Source organism: Ixodes scapularis, unplaced genomic scaffold (assembly GCF_016920785.2).
Source record: "Ixodes scapularis isolate PalLabHiFi unplaced genomic scaffold, ASM1692078v2 PGA_scaffold10__122_contigs__length_95168666, whole genome shotgun sequence".
In the NCBI taxonomy this organism is placed as follows: domain Eukaryota; kingdom Metazoa; phylum Arthropoda; class Arachnida; order Ixodida; family Ixodidae; genus Ixodes; species Ixodes scapularis.
This window is the reverse complement of record NW_024609836.1, coordinates 7,989,220-8,004,456: the sequence shown is the minus strand read 5'-3', so window position 1 is coordinate 8,004,456 and position 15,237 is coordinate 7,989,220. Positions and strand designations below refer to the sequence as shown.

Genomic DNA, 15,237 nt, shown 5'->3' with positions numbered 1-15,237 from the left:
ACGCGGTTTTAATATGGCAGCCTCCGCTTTGCGCCGCGTTCCCTTTCTCTCCTTCCCCCCCCTGCTTTCGACTGACTGACTCCTCCAGGGTGGCCGTCACTGTTCGCCGCGTCAACGACACAATCGTACCATTTCACTCCTCGTGACACAGGGTGCGCTGCCCGCTTTACTGTCACGGGCCGTCCTGTCTAATAGCGAGTTCGTTTCACGGCACTCGTGCTCACACAAGCGTTTCGGGGCAGTAAAACTGGAAACGCCGATTGGCTGAAAAAAAATGACGTCACTTCCGGTTTTGTTATTTTGTTGATTTTTAGATAACGTTTTAAAGTGAAAATATATAAAAAGGTACTTTTCTTGTTTTTGTTTGTTTTTACTTTTTTTTTTTTTTTTTTTCCTTGCTTGATTTTTTAATTTTGGCTCGTACGGTTCCGTTCTGTTCCGCCTTGGCGCCCTCGGCCGCGGGGGCAATGTTTTTGTTTTCGTTCTACGTTCAGGTGTTGGGTGGCGACGTATTAACCGTCGATAACCAGCTGAAGCAGCTCAAGTTCTCGAGTGGAACGAGGTTGACCGTGCGCAGTGGCAGCCGTTGACAACAAAAACAATGTATGCACTCAGCTTCGCCGGATGAGTGCCGGCGTCGATCGCGAACCGCCAGAGCCGCCAAATACCTCTCGTACATCTCCAAGAACACCAAGAACAGGAGGTATTCATAAAGGTGAGTGTTCACCGCACTTTAGTGCTTCAGTTCCGTTTGGAGTCGTTTGACATAATTTAGTCCGGTGCGTCCGGGAACAAAGGCGCTACCAGAAATGGCGGGAATGGTCGGTCGGTGCTGAATGCTGATGCCATCCAAGCGGATTTGAATTGGGTTTCGTGCGCTCAACGTGTCGACTTGTTTCTTGAGCTGCCTTTACCAACCGCTCGCCCGAAATCGTTCGGTAGAACATGCGGACGTGACGGCTAGCAGAGCCCTCCGCAAAGGCTTAGGAGCGCGCTCACAATTTTGGAAGCTTCCGTATGACCGCAAGTGCTCAATAAGTCGCTATAGCAATGATTGCATGCCATCGACACAGACTTCGATCCAGTTTTTCAACGAGACAGGAAGGCCCAACGAAGCAAGCGTAGAATCTGATGCTTCGCCTGTCACTGTCTACGCGGGAACACGCCGAGAGGCGCTTAAACAAGCTGCCAGGGCGTAATTAAAAAAAAAAAAAATCTAACGCAGGTCTGAACCACGCGAGGATCGTCTCGAAGCATGGTAGCCTCACCAGACGCTTGCCGCCACACGCGAGGAGAAAGCAGGAGGCCCGAAGTTTGAATGTGAAGGTAAAACGTGCTTTAATAATAATGATCTTTATCTGCACGTTCCTTTGTATGACTAAGGTGATCGTGCTGAGACACAATATAGCAGCGATTGCTCTCGAACAAAGGACAGGACAGCAGAAAGGCAATGAGAGGCAGGGAGATAACTGACCTCTCTGTTGTAAAACATTTTTCAGAGGAGGTGCGAAGAGCTGGCCCTCACTTTTTCAAGGCAGCCGCAGAACACTACGAGCCCCGAATCACTGCCGCGGCTGACTCACGCGGATGCTGTGCTGCACCCTGCACTGCACATGGTTCGAAGCACACTTCAGGGGACCAGTGCATGCCCCTGATGCATCGTCGCGGTATGTTTTGTACTGCTTTTCCTAGCGGTGCACTGAGCAGTCCAATCTTGAAGGGAGCACGCGAGTGCGTAGCCAGTGCTCCATGCAGCGAGGACCGCAAGCACCCGCGGAAGCTTGGAGCACACGCAGTGACGCCAGCAGCCGTGCACGCTGGCGTCGTCTGCTACTGTACCGTCCTTTCGTTCGGTGCGCAGAAAAAAAAAGGAGTGACCGCTCTGTTAAAAGTCTGATGGTGAAGGCATCCTTTACAGAAGCACTGTATGGCTCTCTGCACGCTAGAATGGGGGCTGTCGTTGATGCTCGCAGAGGCGTCGCCCACAACTAAGCAGACGACCAAAGTCCTGAGCAGGTGACTAATCGTTTCATTGTTCTTTGGTAGGGAAAGGTAGATAATGTGCTTCTACTCCCAGCTTTGTTTTTTTTTTTTTTTTTATCACCATTTAGTATGTTACCATCAAAACAGCATCCTGGTGTTCACATAAATATGTGTTAACAATACCTATCGTCAAATATGTGACTCAAAGAGCCAACTGCGGCCGAGGATATCTTTTAAGTGTTCTTTTTCTCACAAAGATCCCTGGCATCTGGCATTGACTTTTTAGCCACGTACCTTGAGTCCACAAAAACAATGTACTTCAGCTAAATGGTATTCACACAAAATACATCCTGACAAGCTGCTTTCACTCTCGAGCCTCGAAGAAATTTTGCAGTTTGATTTGAACTATGTTGTAGGTTAAGGAGGTAGGGTCAGGGAAAAGAAGGTGGGAGAGGAGGAAGCGGGCACAATGCTGGTCAAACCCTCTCCCTTCGCCGGCGCTGCATCCATCTCGTCCTCTCCCACCTTCCTTTTTCTTCCCCTACCTTCTTGAGTTGTCACCGACCATATAAAAGGCATGCATTGATATCACTTGTTCGTTTTGTGGCCATGGCGCCAGCAAGGTTTGAGAAACGTATCCTGCTTCACAGGAATTCAGCACTCAACATGGAGAAACTATTGGCAGTGCTGCTGTAATGTCTTTGTCCTCGTCTTTTGCAGCCATCTAAAAAAGAGAAATATAATACTAGGAACACAGAGCAACGTCACGCGCCAGTACATAGTGTACTACGAAGGGCAGGTAAATTGACTGCGGAACACGATTTTCTCAATGTCCTCACGGTTCTTTCGGCCAAGTACATACAGATAAGACGATTACCATTAGAAATGTTGAACGCCAATCCGAAATGTTTTTTGGCGGTGTGCCGAGCAAAAGGACATTGCTGCAACAGAAAACATGTGCCATCCTCTGCCTTTGGTGCTTCTGTGTCTGCGCCGAGCTTCCGCAGCCACCAACAGTCAACGCTGCATGGACTGCCCGCCATGCTTTCATGCGTTCCATGTATGATTGGCACGGCATGTGGATGTGTCATGCAAGTGACATCAGCGCTGTTGGCAGTGCCATGCTGGTTGAGCTTTGCTAGGCTCTGACCATTGACAAGCTGTTTTATGCAATAATCGCTCTTGGAAGTCCCCAAACTGTTTTTAGCAATTCAAGTGTCAGATTTTTTTTAGCTATGGTTATACAGGTTTTCTTTTTTAACATTTACAGATTTCAAAGAAAAAGTGAAAGTTATGACAGTTATAAGTTATACGGCCAGGCGGACATTAGATTCATGGAAGAATGCAGCTAAAAGTCCGTGTAGATCATGTGTATCATGCTTCTCTACAGCGCAGCTACATACTTGCGTAGGACAACCCCCATGAAGTGGGGTGGGGGGGCTGCATGCGTGTGTTGGGAGCCCCTCTTGGTTTTACAACTCTACCCTGATGTAAAATTTTAGATTTTAATGCGAACAAGTTGATAACAAAAAAGAACTTGGTCAACATTGATCTTACAACTAGAGATGTAAAAGGAACAAAAATAGAGAACAGCAAAATGTGGAAGAAGACATCTCGCTTCTTTCATTTTCATTTGACTAAGTGACATTGGTCGGCGACTGTAAGACTTTTAATCATAATAGTTATACACCACAGGTCCCGGGGATCATGGCATCGATGAGCTCGCTTTCGCCTTGTCCAAGGTAGCAGCGGAACACTACGGGCAGGCCCGGAGTCACCGCACCGGCTGGCTCACGGGCGTCGTCCTGTACTCTGCACGGCACTGCGTGTGGCTTAATCGGCCAAGCAGAGGGTCACTGCATGACCTTTATGAGGCGTCGCTAGCCATTGTAAGTATATTTTGGACGCTCGTGTCAGGGGATGTACTTTTGTGTTCTACAACAGAACATGTTTGGTGGCAGTTCAGTCTTGCCTATTCAGCCATTTCGAAACATAATTTTGTGGCGACTTGGCTTAGGTTTTCTGGCTCGGCCGTCTTTTGCACCAGTGTCTAGGCTCGGCGTAAGCCTCTCTGTTCTTTATTGTCAAGGCTAGTGTAATTTCTGCTACGCCGTCGAAGCAACTTCTGCATGCGAACAAGATGCAAGACGAAGCTACATGCTCGTGCTCAGTGCATGACCACATGTGAAAACTAATAGCGAGTTTGTTTCGCTGCACTCGTGCCCATGCACAGCCACTCGCAACATGAAGTGAGTTTGTTTCGCCGCCGGCACTCCACACGTGCATGCACTCGCTGCACCCTGAGAATTAAGTGTGTACCTGAATGCACTCCCGTCATGCATCACTTAGGCAGGGAACAAGAGCAGATGACTGGTTTGTCCACCATGCGGGACAGTAGAACTGCAGAAAAAGTGAATTTCTGCTAAAAAAATGACGTCCCACGAGCAACAAAATCGGACACGAGCTTGAATTGTGTGTCTGCTATTCTATAAAGCAAGCAATCCACAACCTGTGCTTAATTTGCAAGTTTTCAGTCATTTTGTTGCCGTACAGACGTCCAAATACACCGGTGGATAAAGAAAGGTTCAGAACGAACATCAGCCACTGCGAGATATCTCTCACCATGTGTGCGGGGCTAAAGAGTTGGGACGTTAGTTGACAAAGCTTGCCCGGCAGAAACCTGCGACGCGTCCAATCGGGAGCCGAGAAAGCTAAACTGTTTTTACCCGAGGCTTGGATAAAATCACAGTGTTTAATAAGGAGCCATGGAATTTATTTTGGGTGGGATAAATTAATTTAGATTCGTATTTTGCTAATACAGTTGAACCTTTCAAAAACGAAATTCTCGCGGCAACGAAGAAATCTGGCGGCCCCAGCGAACGTCCATAGGGTTCAATGCATTTGCACCCTCTCAACAGCAAAGAGTTTTTAAAAAGCAGTCCCGCATTAACGAAAGTTTGAGGTAGTGATCTGCCATAGAGTTATTCAATGTGTCTACCAAGTTGGCATTTTCAAATTCCCTGAGTTTTTCAGGTTTCCCCTGAGTACTTTTGTGAAATTCCCTGAGTGACACAGAACTTTGTTTTAGGTCAAGATGGGCGGACACCATGTCGCTAGATGCTGTCACTCTCTAAAAAGCATGTCATAAAATAAAATAACAACACAATACAGTTTTGATGATAGCGAGTAACTTTTATTAGATTTAAAAAGAAAACAGAACGAAGTGGTTAGTAAAATTGATAGCGAATAAAGTATAAAAAAAGGTAAACTGAGGTTTACGTGACCCCCCCAGGTCTGGTCATGTGACCTCGGGGGGGGGGGGGGTGTCGAGACCTGACGGTGACGCCGCTCAAGCCGGAAACGGGAGCAATAACGGGGAAAGGAAAGGGTAAACAAACATAAGGCGTTCAAAGTGTGATTGCTCAACCCTTGTTGTCAAAACACTCCACCTGACAAAATCTTTTTTTTTTTTTGGGGGGGGGTAAGGAGTCACACAGTGACAGCGGTGTTTGGGAAAATGAGCGCACGCGACCGTTCCAACAGCGGGCACTCCCTGCCCTCCCCACGCGCGCAGGTGCCCTTCCCCTTGCTTTTGCCATCCTCCACTTCTTTTGTTTTTATTGGTTGCTTTTTTTAATTTTTATACAATTGCTTTTTCGCTGCGCATCCCCGCGTGCGCATTCCCGGGTGCGCGTATGCTGGCTTGGCGGTCTGCCAGCCCCGCAACCCGAGCTATGTGCTCCCGGCCGGCGCAATCCGACCTATAGGGAGAAGCGAAGAACCGCCTTCGTCTTTGTTCCCTACATCGAGTGTCCCCTCCATGGGAGTTATGGGCATTCGATACAGAAAAACAATGCAATTTTCTAGGGGATGTTTGGACTGTTTCATATAAACAATAATTCGAAATACGGGTGTGATATAACCGGGTTCGACAGTATGTTTGGCCGTCTCCCTTAATTTCCAGATACCTTCGTTCGTTTGGCACATATATCAGCGATGCTAGAAAGCGCCGACGTCGTGTTCGCGCTGAGAGTGTCCGACAGTGCACATAAATACACGTGCGAAGCCGTTTTTGCACCATTTTTTTTTTTTCCCCATAGAAATGCATTACCGGAAGTCAATTTTCGACTGGTTGCTGTCTGCTTCAACTTGCGTCGGCACACTAGCGCCACTTGAACCTCTAGCGTACATTATAATAACCCTATGTGATCTGCAACATTTTTTCGTCACATGAGCCAGTTTGGAACCCAGAATTACGAAAAGTGGAGCAGTACACTCGTCCGGCAAGTTGGGCACATGCGTTTCCAACAAGCATCAGCGCGGCCATTGCTGTTTACATTCGGTCAAAAAATAATAACAATAGCAACTAGATTCTTTTTTTTTTTGGTTGGTGAAAACAGCGTTTTGCAAGCCCATCTGTTGGCAACTACCAAGGTATGTGACGTTTCACGTGACGACACCGCCCGCTGCTATTTCGCCGACACCGCAGTTGCTGACGAGCTAATGCTCTTCAGCAACTGACGGATTAGCTCCTCCCGCATCGAATACGCGGCAAAGAAGTTTGTCACATCGCGGCAATTTCAGGCGATCGATTAATTAGTTCTATCCAATTTTTACTAAGAATTGTTTACAAATGTAAAATTGCTCGCTGAAAAGCGCATCACACATTATGCGCAATTGGGACCGAAAAATTAAACATACAAACGGTAGGAATTCATAGCAGGTGTATACCTAATTTTTTGGGATGCTAATTGTCACCGACTTACTAAATTTAAGGCTTCGGTCGCGAGGGGGTCTCGCATGCTTCACATCGATCGAGTGAACAAGCAGGGATTTCATTGAGACGACTCTGGAAGCCAGCCACCGTCAATGCCAGTTGTTTTGAGGAAATGTTTGTTTACTGGTTTAAAAAGACCAAAAATGAATCAACTTGGGACTAATAAGAAATCAGCACTTACAAAACACATCGGAACCACCAAGATACACGGAGTCGCTTTCACTGAAGTGTTTACTACACAGGTTAGAGATTCCCGAATTTCGCTTTCCTATTTTCAATTTAATGAGACATTTCTTTCTCAGCTTTATTTTGTCTGAATAATAATAAAATAAATACACCCTATTCGCCATGCTAGCTAGATGTTGTAGTGGGGTAAAGCGCTGGATATTCTATTTTAATCGTCCATCTTTTTGTACTGGGGTGGAGAACAGTACATCACCATCCCAGCATTTCGACACCTTAGTGCCAAAAGTGTTTGTTAGCATGACTACGCGTGGCACGGTTTCAAGTATAACTTCACCAAATAAAAACAATGCGCGAAATGGGCTTTGCTGCGCGATACAGCGCATAACGCTGACTGTCGAGCCGAAGGTTCCAAGATCTGTGCAGTCTGTCCCAGTGTGCCCTACCCGTGACGTCAAAAACGACGATGATGATAGCTAGTTAGCGCATGCCGCCAAAGAGTTGTAAACTGCGGACGTTCCGTCCGGAGTTGTCTGTCTTGGATCCTGCTCATTCCGTATCATGTAGGGGAGAGTATGCCATCCTGCTGGCCTACTGTCGCACACTGCCAGTGTTAAACTTTCAGAACTCTATGAGCCGAGAAATTGATGGAGAGGGGGAGACGAGAGTGCAGGGACATCAGAACGCAGAGGCACCTAAACCTAGGTGTTTTTGTCTTCACTGCACTTGTCAAAGACGTTCGAGTGCGAGAGCCAAACGCCGGGGGCGGCCTTTGGCATTTGCATCCCAATACGTTCGACGAGTGCAGTGGAGACAAAGGCAGCCTTTGTTTCTGCTGCACTTGTCGAACACATTCGAATGCAGAACGCCGGTATCCAGCTTTGGGCTCTCGCATTCGAACGTCTTTGACGAGTGCAGTAAAGACAAAGGCACCTAGCTTTAGGTGTACCCACTAATCATTCGAACCAGAGCTCGGGTGTCCTGACATCCACACCTGCTCTCGTCCTCACTTTTCCCTCAGTTTCTTGGCAGATTTTAGGGGAAACTGTGTGGGGGGGGGGGAAGGGGGGGGGGGGACGGCCCCCCCCTGAAGCCTTCGAGGTTAACTTTTTTTAGAAAAAAATGGACTTATGCCGGCTTTTGTTAGGAAGAAATTAAGTTTTTGACAACGTGACTAGTACACCCGGTTGGAAAACTGCTATAGGAGCCTCCTTTGAAAAAGTGGCTTCAATCCATATGAGAGAATCAAACTAAATGCAATCGCAATGCCACTGTTTCTCCCGCGGTGGCCACTCCGTGAACTACACTGCTGCACTGACTGGTTCCGTAGATTCTCGGAAGGGCCACTGGTGTCATCTCGCAGGGCCATCTTGGAGTAGCTATGCAAGGCAACTTTCATGTTTTGACTTGTTGCTAAAGAGTGGCACTGTTATCATATTTAGTTTGGTCTCGGTGGACGCCAGCAGTCCAGGTTCCAAGGTTGAGTTTCCTAGCTGAGTGTTTTAGTAACGTTGGTTTTTGGTGGCATAACAAATATTAGGTAAACAAAACAGATCTTGCCCTGCATGTTAGGGTCAGATATTAGTTACTGTTCACCTGATCGACCCCTTTGTTCTCTGCATTCATCATAGGTTTCAAATCGTCCTGATTCATGGGCCAAGCCTTTCAAGACTGCACTCTTAGGCCCAGTCCTTTTTGGTGGATCGGATCTTGCCATCTTCCCCTCTCGTGGCTTCCTGTTGTACTTAAATAAATTGTCATATTTTTTTCTTATGGTGGTGCATACGTTTTGCCACACTTCACAAAAACAGTGTGGTGAATCCATGCCGCAGATTACTGTGAAACGTGCAGGAAGGGTAAACTCCGAAAAGGTTTATGGAAAGAAGATAGACATCCCCCATTAATTTTTTCTGGACACTCTAAGCGTGCTATCTACGCAGTATTTCTGCCTATTATGGCATCGGCTTTTGACCATTCACGCTTGCAAGGAAAGGCTATCAGCAAGAAGGGTTACGAAGTCTGTGTTCTGTTTGCATTTAATTACTGAAACAAGATTTATAGACTTTACCAAGTGTATTTTAACATAACTAAATGTTTAAACTTTAGATCTTTATTTTAAACTTTACCATTATTTTAAGAAGTTTTTGCTAGGGTAAATGTTTTCCATAAGTTTTTTTTTTTTTCTTTTATATATCGGATAAAGGGATTACATTTGTTCTCTGAGTTTTTATAGAAGCCCCATCGCTATCACCATCACTATTTTGATTTTTCCAAGATGGCCGTTTTTGTTTCGCGAACGTTCTGCGAGGAGAGTTCGGCGACTTGCGTGACTTACGAACAGAACTGCCTAATTGGTATGTTAATTTTGGTGGCTACTTATCGCGGAATATCGTGGGTATCTTGTATTTGTACAAGAACTAGTATATAAGGTTCAGATTGTTCGTACAGAACGTTAGCTCGGCGGGTCTAGTCTCTTCTAAATTGCTTGGTTGCCTTTTGTCCACGTTTATTTCCCTCCCAAACCCATCACACACTGGTTCATTTTCTGTTTCCAGTACCTACAATTGAGTAAATTGTTTTAGAGGAGGGGATGCCCAGTTTCAGCAGCTTCAATGTGCGAGGAACACTCCAGCCCCCTCAACAAAGCTGGAGGTGCGGATAGAGTTGAGATTTTAACTGACTAATGAATGCTGCATCGGATGTTATGCAGTAGTAAGTCATGACATTTTTGTATTTATGTCGTGCATCGGCCGTAAAGCGAAACTTACGTTGCGTAGGTTACATAGGACGTAACTAACTTTTATTTTGGGTTCTGTTTGTCATAGCTTTAATTTTCATATTAGGTTACGTCGGACCAAACTTTATTTTTCATATTGGGTACCTTAGATGTAACTCGAAATCTTGGGGTAAGGTTACGCTAGACACTGCGTTGAAAGATGCACTTTTATTTTTTTGAAAAGTATTCTTCAACTTACGGCAGTGGCGAATAGCACTTGTGTTGATGAGATGTTTTGATTCCGCATGTCCGGAAAGTTGCCGGGGCAGCTGTCGACTATCTATATAGGACGGTAATGTTGCAGGTACAAAAGTGAATAATACACCGTGTTGAATATTTATTTATTGGTCTTTTTCGGCAGTGCCGCTTGTGCCTGGACAATGGAAGATGATGCCAAGGCCAAAAGAAAGCTACTCTGCATCTGCACTCTGAATAATGTGATGTCTCGGTAGCTACACATGCTTTGTTAAAGTGAAGTTTATTTCGCCACTTGCTAGGCATCATTGAGGTGATTTGGCTGTGTGCCTTTATTTTATGCTAATAGAATGTACTGCACTTACAACTGCTTGTTGTAGGTGCAGCCTACAACAATCGGTTGCAAAGGAGCACCGTTTAGTGAATCCATTCGATTAACATAAGCAAGTCTGGAAGATGCTAAAGACTAGAGCATGATGCACTGAGGCATATTGACCTATGCTTGAGCACCCACTCTCCTCTCTTGGGCTGTAAACCAGGCAAAATGTAAAATTATTCTTGCGAAAACAGCAGGGATGTGGCATGCATAAAAACTTGTCGATCATGCTCTGAATATGCTGGCCGCCCAAGCGAGCGACTCACTGACTGACTGGCTCGGCTTTGCCATCAGCCAAGGCAGGACAAGCAAATGCTAGAGCAAGCAGTCAAGTTCGGTGAATTTTGTTTTTCTAAAAACAAATTTGCTAAAAGGAGATTCGTTGCCATTTCCTCTAAACGGAGTGTCTTCTTGAAAGAATTCAATAAAAAAGGGGGTTTCAAAACTTGTGCTTGGAAAAATAGATGCCTCTGCTCGGGCCGTACACATCAACTTTCTTAGATCTGTCGGTTGACAAGCTCCATAAAAGAGCAGCAGTAAAAAAAAAAAAAAAAATTGAGACGTTTACAATTCTTTGTAACATGAAATTAGAGCGCAGCGCTTGAGTAGGAGGAGGGGAGGTTATGCCTCTCCTATCCCTCCATACCCTCTCCTCCCCCTCCCATTTAGCAGGCAATTTTCGCTAAATTTCCTGCTAAATTTAGCAAGAATTTCCCCGCTAAATTTAGCGGTTTAAGTTTCCTCTCTAAATCTTGTGGGGAAATTGATGTCACACAACCTCAACACCAATTCAGTTTCCCCGCTATATTTAGCGGGGAAACTGAATTGGTGTTGAGGAAACAACCCTGCTAAATGGCACATGACTTCATGCCACGTCACTCACAAACAAATTCAGTTCCTCAGCTAGATTTAGCAGAAAAATTGACATTGCGTGACCTCAACACAAATTCAATTTCTCACTAAATTCAGCAAGGTGATCATGCAGACGGCGACGCAATGAAGCGTGGAAATGGGCACCTAAGAGCTGCACTCTAAACCAGTTTTTCTCTGTTGCCGGTGCACAAGCAGGTAAGGGCGGATAGCATTCCTAGTGCCAATTCCTTTGCGGTCAACGAAAAACGCTTTTTGAACAACGCTCTTTCTGTTTTAAGTATTGTGCAGGCCTTAAGTTTACTATAAGAACAACAACAACAAAAAAAAAATCACTTTCCACTGCAGGTAATGTGCATCCAACATTCCACTGGATCTGTCCAAAGGGCAGGCTGATACTGCGGCAGACGCCACTGAGCGGACACACTGCAAAAAGGCGTCGGGCGTTTTCCGAAGTTTGTCAACTGACCTAGATCTGAGAACGTTGGTACATGTATTGCTACCGTTGCCAAGCAGGACTGGAGATTGTTAGAGTGTGAACAATGTTCACACTTTGGTCAATGCAAGCACATCTTTTTATTTTAGTAATATTGACTAACAAGATTGCAGCAATCAAACAAGTTAACACCGAAATGTTAAAAGCAATAAAGAAATTAAAGCCCGGCTGTTCTGCGAGTGCAGATTTTATATCTTGCTTTATTTTAAGGGCTGCACTGATTTGTTTGCCCCTTCATTAAAGGGGCCCTGCAACCATATTTAAGCGTCTACCTTTTTTGCGGTTTGCACGTCTCTTGGCGTTCAGGCAAGCCAGCGGGCACGGAGAAAGTAACTAAATGTCAGTGCGTCATATTTTAACCGGCCGACGCAGAAACCTCCTTTACCTACGGGGGCGACCCGCATTGCTGAAAGCGCGCGAAATGCGACGTCTTTGGTCCTGGGCTTACTAGTGGTCGGAGCCGCTAAAAGCTAAAAGAACCGTTTCAATTATTTGTGAAAGTAGTTTTTGTTCAGTATTTTAGACCAGAAAAGAAACAAATGCAGTTTATAAAGTACGGAAACAAGAAACGACCCTTTGACATACCCGCCACCCAAGCGGTGGAAAAGGCGGCGCATACTAGAAAGGTGTAGTGGGATCAGGCAATGACGAGGGCAAGCGTAGAAAGATCTCGGGTGTATGCGGCGGCGCTGCAGTCGAAAATCCGACCGGTTCCGAGCATTTCAAAGGCCTTCGGCGAGCAGCTTTGGCTTGCGGTTTGGCCCTTTGGCGGTATGGCAGTGCGAAGTGGCTCCCGTTCTGAACTGATCTTTACCCCGTGTTTGCTGTCGTTTGTGACCAATGAAGTGTCATGCCGAATTAGTGTTTAATCGTGCAGCAAATGCAATGCGAGCCCCCCTGGCTGCCCGCTTCATACAGCCTTTCCAGAACATGCTATATGGCGCCCTCTCGAGCTGTTGACACGGAGCGCTCGCTGAGCTCACTTAGCTCTCTTCTAGTTCATGGCCACTCGAGCGACCAAGGACGTCATGAAAAAGGTTATGTTTTGCTTGTTCTTGTAATTTTAATTTGCCTATAACTTTTAAAATAAAGCGAAATTCGAGAAAAGAAAAGTTTAATTAAGTTGCACTGACTACGTTCAGTGCGCTCAGGTTCGGTGCAAATGAAAAACCAGTCAAAAAGCCCTTGCAGGGCCCCTTTAAAGCTTGCATTTCATCTCCGAGAAGTTGTGATTTTTCATTGTTGTGGAAGAGGTCTCATAGCACCAGTGAAGGACGATGGTGATATATCTAGGGTAGACAGTCACTGCCTGGGTCTTTAATATAAGCTTTGAAAGAGTCTATAGTCAGTTGCAACCTAAGAACGAAGGGCGAGGGTAAGACGGGTTGGGGAGGAGGAAGCAGGCGGAACACTAAAGAGAGAAGGAGGTTTCCCCCTCTCTTCTCCAGCGTTCCGTCTGCTTCCTCCTCCCCGGCCCATCTTACCCTCGCCCTTAGGTTGCAACGGACTATAGATAGTTGTACACAGACACGGGTCTCTTTACTCCAGTTAAAAACAGCACCATTCAATGGAATTTTTTTAGGTTGTCAGTAGAAATGTTTTTGTAAACTTGAATACAAGGCACCATCCGTTTTTCTCACTGAAGCAAGTTGATATTTTTTCTTTCTATTTATAACTAGCTTTTGACAAGATCAATTACAAATTGCTTTTGTAAAAACCTTTATTGTATGGTGTAGCACTGCCACTTTTAAAATGGTTTAATGACTAAGTCCCTCACAAGATGAGAATGGCTATGAGAAGCCTCAGTTGCCCTGCCTCCAGCAAGAGAGCTTCCTACCTTCGGCAACGCGTAGAGGCGGGACATTTGTAAGACACACCCAGCCATTCGCATTCCATTCAGCAATGCTTAGGCATCTTGCAAACCTCAAGAATGCACGCACAGCCAAAGCATGAGGAAAGGCGATGAGTGCTCGCTGGAGGCTGAGCTATAAGACATGCCCTGCATTTCTCATCTTCCCTGCGATTATTAACACCGAGATGTTCGGGTGATATCCTATTTCGCTCGCAACATCACGGGCGGTTTGATACTTCAACCCTATGTTCCAGGTGAGAAAAAAAAAAGTGCCTTTCATGGAAGGCTTGTCAAAATAATAGGCGCCAGAGAGTAACGGCTATCTGCGTTCAGTCCTTATTTAGAACCCTATGTTCTTGTTCTGTGGCCGCATTGAAAAGTACTGCAAGAGAGCCCAAGTGTGCTCCTGATCTCGCCCCACCAGTCTCCTCCTGCACAATAAATTGACTGCTACGGTCACCAAATGTCAATAGATGCACATTCGAACGCAGCAACTGAAGCCAGCTACAAACACAGTATCTTTCAAAGTATCTTTGAAAGATATCTTTGTATCAAAGCTACAGACACAGTATCTTTCCAAACAGACTGCAGGTCACCCCTCACTTGGGCGAGGGGGGTGACTCGTGTGGTCTGCTTCTGCGGTCTCCAAAAATATTTTCGTAAACAACTCCCACATCTACCTACAGTAAAATAAGCAATATTCAAAACTTAAAAAAAAAAAAAAAAAAAAAAAAAAAAGCCGTTTACGACTCCCTGTAACGCCGGATTAGAGCGCAGCTCTTGAGGAGGAGGATGAAAGGATACGGAGGGATGGGTGACGCCCTGAGGGCCCCCTCGCTTTCGCGCTGCGGGACAGTCCCAGACACGAAGCTTTGAGGTTCTCCGGCGCGGGCTGCGGCACCCCAACACATGTGTGCTGGGCTGTACATGTCTGTTTTTTCGTTCTTTTTTTTTTCCTCGGGCGCTTAAAAGCCGAAGTCCAAAGTCTACTCGTCGAACAGCGTTCACCCACACCTTCTCCAGTTTTTGGTCCGTTGGAAACTAGTGAAAAAGCACCTCCGTGTTGCACAGCGGGTTGTTTGAGCAGCCCACAGCGCTACAAGTTGTACTCGGCATCTTTTGAGGAACAGCTGGGCAGTCTTGGGCGCACCAAGTTGCTCGCTAAAACGAGTCTTGGAGTCCTCACAAGCAGATAAACAAAAGGCTATAGCGAAGCTACATGGGCTACAGATAAAATCAACGGCTAAACACGCCAATCACAAGCCGAAGTACCGGTGGTAGCGGCTCGAAGAAACGCACTCCGCGCAACGCCCGGGCCGGAGGAAAAGAGAACGATACTGACGTCACGGCGCAATGTTGCTTTAGCGATCGCCAACCCGCTGGCCGCCCGCTAAGAAGCAGCGGCTTGCGGCAGGTCACATTTTTATTATCGGCATTAGTTGAGAATGCGGCGTCCCACGGACGTAATATTTTGGCTGAGGTCGTATTTTGTGTCTACAACGATACCAGTAATTTATTTCATTTTGAGTTTTGACCGGAGTTGCCCTTTAAGTTGGTCAGAGTATCTGACTGCAAAGGGTTAATAATCCATTTTTAATCGACATAGAGGCGAACTAACTAGCCACTCGGCGCTTTGACGTAGCGCGTCGTCTGCTCGATCCTACCAGCACCGCTACAGGAAGGCGTCCGCGAGATGAAACCACCAAAACATCTCGTCGCCAATGGTGAC

The 15,237-nt window shown here is 46.1% G+C and overlaps 1 protein-coding gene and 1 long non-coding RNA gene across 7 annotated transcripts; both read left to right on the top strand.

Moving 5' to 3' along the window:
* Positions 1–362: 362 nt before the first annotated feature.
* LOC115319206 lies at positions 363–8,890 on the top strand. Of its 6 annotated transcripts, XR_006076808.1 has the most exons (6): positions 433–715; positions 1,226–1,326; positions 1,500–1,667; positions 1,919–2,016; positions 3,679–3,872; positions 8,575–8,890. XR_006076808.1 is itself a non-coding variant. In XM_040208243.3 (5 exons), exons 1-5 carry the CDS (start codon positions 625–627, stop codon positions 8,845–8,847), a joined length of 834 nt encoding a protein of 277 aa, XP_040064177.1. In that variant the 5' UTR covers positions 407–624; the 3' UTR covers positions 8,848–8,888. The 6 variants fall into 6 exon arrangements, 3 of the variants coding, with proteins under 3 accessions (XP_040064177.1, XP_040064179.1, XP_040064178.1); XM_040208243.3 differs by lacking the exon at positions 1,919–2,016 and having other exon boundaries at positions 407–715; positions 1,493–1,667; positions 8,575–8,888; XR_006076806.1 differs by having other exon boundaries at positions 363–715; positions 1,500–3,872.
* Positions 8,891–9,009: 119 nt separating this feature from the next.
* Positions 9,010–11,945, top strand: LOC120838365. The gene is made up of 3 exons (XR_006076812.1): positions 9,010–9,297; positions 9,499–10,167; positions 11,260–11,945. It is a non-coding gene; the product is annotated as an uncharacterized LOC120838365 (long non-coding RNA).
* Positions 11,946–15,237: the final 3,292 nt, after the last annotated feature.

Bases quoted from the DNA above. Each gene is read 5' to 3' on its own strand.
- LOC115319206 (XM_040208243.3), top strand. From the start codon at position 625: ATGAGTGCCGGCGTCGATCGCGAACCGCCAGAGCCGCCAAATACCTCT. The intron at 716-1,225 runs GTGAGTGTTCAC...AATCTAACGCAG, and splicing joins AACAGGAGGTATTCATAAAG to GTCTGAACCACGCGAGGATC. The intron at 1,668-3,678 runs GTATGTTTTGTA...TATACACCACAG, and splicing joins GCCCCTGATGCATCGTCGCG to GTCCCGGGGATCATGGCATC.